The sequence below is a fragment of the Xenopus laevis genome, chromosome 5L (genome assembly GCF_017654675.1).
Source record: "Xenopus laevis strain J_2021 chromosome 5L, Xenopus_laevis_v10.1, whole genome shotgun sequence".
NCBI classification, from domain to species: domain Eukaryota; kingdom Metazoa; phylum Chordata; class Amphibia; order Anura; family Pipidae; genus Xenopus; species Xenopus laevis.
The window spans coordinates 91,111,806-91,115,344 of record NC_054379.1 but is presented as its reverse complement, the minus strand read 5'-3'; the positions used below and the strand labels follow the sequence as shown (position 1 = coordinate 91,115,344).

General features: G+C 37.3%; 1 protein-coding gene across 1 annotated transcript; it reads left to right on the top strand.

Annotated features, from left to right (window-relative positions):
* Nucleotides 1-1,022: 1,022 nt before the first annotated feature.
* Nucleotides 1,023-3,328, top strand: LOC121393539 (melanocortin-2 receptor accessory protein 2-like). Its single transcript, XM_041562369.1, has 2 exons — nucleotides 1,023-1,116; nucleotides 2,284-3,328. The coding sequence occupies exons 1-2, from the start codon at nucleotides 1,067-1,069 to the stop codon at nucleotides 2,672-2,674; spliced, it is 441 nt and encodes a 146-aa protein (XP_041418303.1). The 5' UTR covers nucleotides 1,023-1,066; the 3' UTR covers nucleotides 2,675-3,328.
* The last annotated feature ends 211 nt before the right edge of the window (nucleotides 3,329-3,539 follow it).

The window sequence follows — 3,539 nt, the reverse complement described above, 5'->3', positions numbered from 1 at the left end:
CTCGAAATTGAAGGGCATGCAGGTTGATTTCAGTAATGAATATACAATAATACAACGCACCAGAAATGATCATTACGCAGTGTAAGTTATCTATTAAAGATTTCAGCCACATTGTTGCCTCTAGCTACTTCCATTTTTATACATTTTTGGTTGCTGTAAACCCTCCAATTTAATTTAGAATAATAGATAAAGGATCATATTTATAGGGTGTGTACATTTTAGTGTTGGAATACACCATACATCACCACTAAGCTCTGATAGCTGTTCATCCCATGTCAATGGACTCATATTCGATTGGTGTTCAGAAGATGCCTCATGATTGTGCATTATTTCATTAAAAACTGACGGTTCCAGTCTGTACTCACTGGTATGTAGGTGTTGTTCTTGCATTTGCTGTTTTGACATATTAATGCTGAGTCTTTTACTTTTTGCTACAATTATCTTGTCAAGAAGCCAGTGTTTATCATTTTTATAAAAGAAGAAAAAGTCAAATGCTTATAACCACTTACAGCATTTAAGGTCTAATACTTTGAACATTTGGAAATATGTTTTAAAAATTACAAGGACTTGTTGCTTGAGCAGTATATATATATAGTGTCGGACTGGGACACCAGGGGTCCACCCAAAAACCATAGACCAGGGGCCCATTTTCAGTACTATTATCCTTCTTCTTACTCAACCTCTATTCTCCTAGTCTATTCTTTACATACTATAATACTATAATCTATTATTCCATCTATTTAGCCTCTTTGTTCTCAAAGAAATAGGGAATGGCCATGAAATAAGCCAAATGTTTAGCAGCACGAGGGCCCACTGACACCTGGGCCCACTGGGAGTTTTCCTGGTATCCCTGTGGGCCAGTCCGACACTGTATATCTATATCTATATCTATATCTATATCTATATCTATATATATATATATATATATATATATATATATATATATATATATATATAGCTAACAGAATAAAAAAAATGTTTTGGATGCAAACTAACAAATATTTCTTGACTTGCAGACTCGATTGTGATTGGATTCTGGGTTGGGCTTGCGGTCTTCGTCATATTCATGTTCTTTGTTTTGACTTTGTTGGCCAAGACAGGAGCCCCTCACCAAGAGTAAGTCCAATGTTCTATCGAACACGTTTATATGAATATCTATACTTGTATTGCGCTGTACAAATTAAGGGAACAAACCTGTAACAAATATTAAACATATACAAAATGAAAAAAATTAAAGGTTCAGTGTAAAAATAAAAACTGGGTAAATAGATAGTATTTCTAAAATAAAAAATGTTTCTAATATAGTTAGTAAGCCAAAAATGTAATATAGAAAGGCTGGAGTGACTGAATGTCTAACATAACAGAACTGAACCCAACTTCCTGCTTTTTAGCTCTCTAAATCTGAGTTAGTCAGCGCCTTGAAGGGGGGCCACATAGGATATAACTGTTCAGTGAGTTGGCAATTGAGCATTAAGTTCAGATTTAAAAGCAACAGATATATCCCATGTTGCCCCCCTCAAGTTACTGATTGGTTACTGCCTGGTAACCAATCAGTGGAAACCAATAGAGCTGCTGCTAAGCAGGAAGTAGTGTTCTGGCTATTATGTTAGACATCCAGTCACTCCATCCTTTATAGATTTTTATAAACATTTTTGGCTAACTAACTTTATTGAAATGTATTTTTATTTTGTGCAGTCTTATCTATTTACCCAGGTTTTATTTTTACACTGAACTGTTCCTTTAAGTGCTGAGTGTTATGAGACACAGGAGAGGTCCCTGCTACGTCAAACTAACAATATATGAATGAACCCATAAATCTTCATTTGAGTTATTACCTGTAATTTGATCGGCTACTTATCGCTAGCTTAATGGTGGCAAGTGATGTTTTTGTCTTGTATTGCATTTCTCCACCATGAATACAGAGGTCTCACGACATTTATCTCCCTGTTGCATTTGTGAGATTAAAAATCACATACAACTCAGTTTTGGTGGGACAGCCACTCATATCATATGACTGCATGTGATTTTAATTTGTCAATGTGTTTTGTTACTAAATTAGGAGCCAAAAGCATATTGTAACATATGGTAATAACATGACATGATTTGGGAGCTGCACTGGGCTAGATCTATGGAGGGTTTCCATCATTCTATATGTTCTTTTTACTGTAACCCATAGCGTTACACACTTCGCACTACCTTGTGCAATATGTTATATAGCTGTTAGCATTTCAGTTATATTAATGTGTGACTGCAGCTGATATGTTCTTTTTTTCTTCTTTGTAGAACTGTTGATTCACTAGAAAAACAATTCAGAATGGACAGCTTTGTCGCTGACTTTGGAAGGCCCACTGAAGCGGACACTGACAGAATTTTCTCTCGCAATATAACAGAGGAATCAAGGTCTCTCTTCCATTGCTACATAAATGAAGTTGAGCAGCCAGAGAGAATAAAGAACAGGAACATAGCCACGGACAGTGGAATTATCATCCAGCAAACCATTAGGAATTCTAAGGTAGAAGAAGATATTCATGGTCTTGTAAAGTTCAACATCCCTAACTTTGTAAACACCGACCAGAGTTCTTCTATTGAAGATGAAGACCTTCTATTATATGACCCACCAATGAATTTGGAAAACAAAGCAGCCCATCCACGTTTGTGTGACTTTCTGAACTGATTGAACACCAAGCAAAACTGGGGCTCTGATTTGAGCTAAACATTTACTAGTGAAGGCAGTGCCCTTTGGGCAATCATGGATTTTGCTTGTTTGACACTTCAAATATATCAAAAGAAATGCCCTGTGTGCATAAACGACTGCCTGATGGGCACTACTGTTGCTAGTAATGTTTTAATAATGTTACTGAAATTCAAGTCGATGGAAGGACAAGGTTTGGATAGTAAGGCAGAAAACTGATGTAAATGGTGCTTTAAATGAAACTTACATAGGGCCAAGTAATGCTGCACTTCTATGTAATTATGTCATTGAATAGATCCATCCCGGAAAGAAACTGAATGGCCCATCTGTGTTCAAGTCTTTTATGACAGACACAGTGAGGCCCCTGCGTTTAATGACAGGGACAGTGTGCCCACCCCCCCAGCATTTAATGACAGTTAAAGTATCCCGCCCCCAGTGTTTTATGTAACCCATAGCAACCAATCAGTGATTAGTTTTTTTTCAGCTGCAGGTTGAACGCTGAAAGCAATCATCTGATTGGTTGCTGTGGGTTACTGCCCAGGGGCAAATTTGCTCAGTGTAGGCCTAAACATTTCAGGCACAGTAGGGGTCATTTATCAACACTGGGCAAATTTGCCCATGGGCAGTAACCCATGGCAACCAATCACATTTCTGCATTCATTGTACTACTTGCAGCTGGCTTTAAAAAGTTAATCACTGATTAGTTGCTATAGGTAACTGCCCATGGGCAAATTTGCCCAGTGTTGATAAATGAGCCTCAGTGTGCCCCCAAGTGTTTTTTTTTTGTCTGCTTCTCAGTTTGCTGTCCATATTTACATGTTCCATTCCTGATTCTATTACTTCCTTA

Excerpts from the sequence above, each read along its gene's own strand:
- LOC121393539 (XM_041562369.1), top strand. The coding sequence starts at position 1,067 with ATGTTCTTTGTTTTGACTTTGTTGGCCAAGACAGGAGCCCCTCACCAA. Across the intron at positions 1,117-2,283 it reads ACAGGAGCCCCTCACCAAGA|AACTGTTGATTCACTAGAAA; the intron begins GTAAGTCCAATG and ends TCTTCTTTGTAG.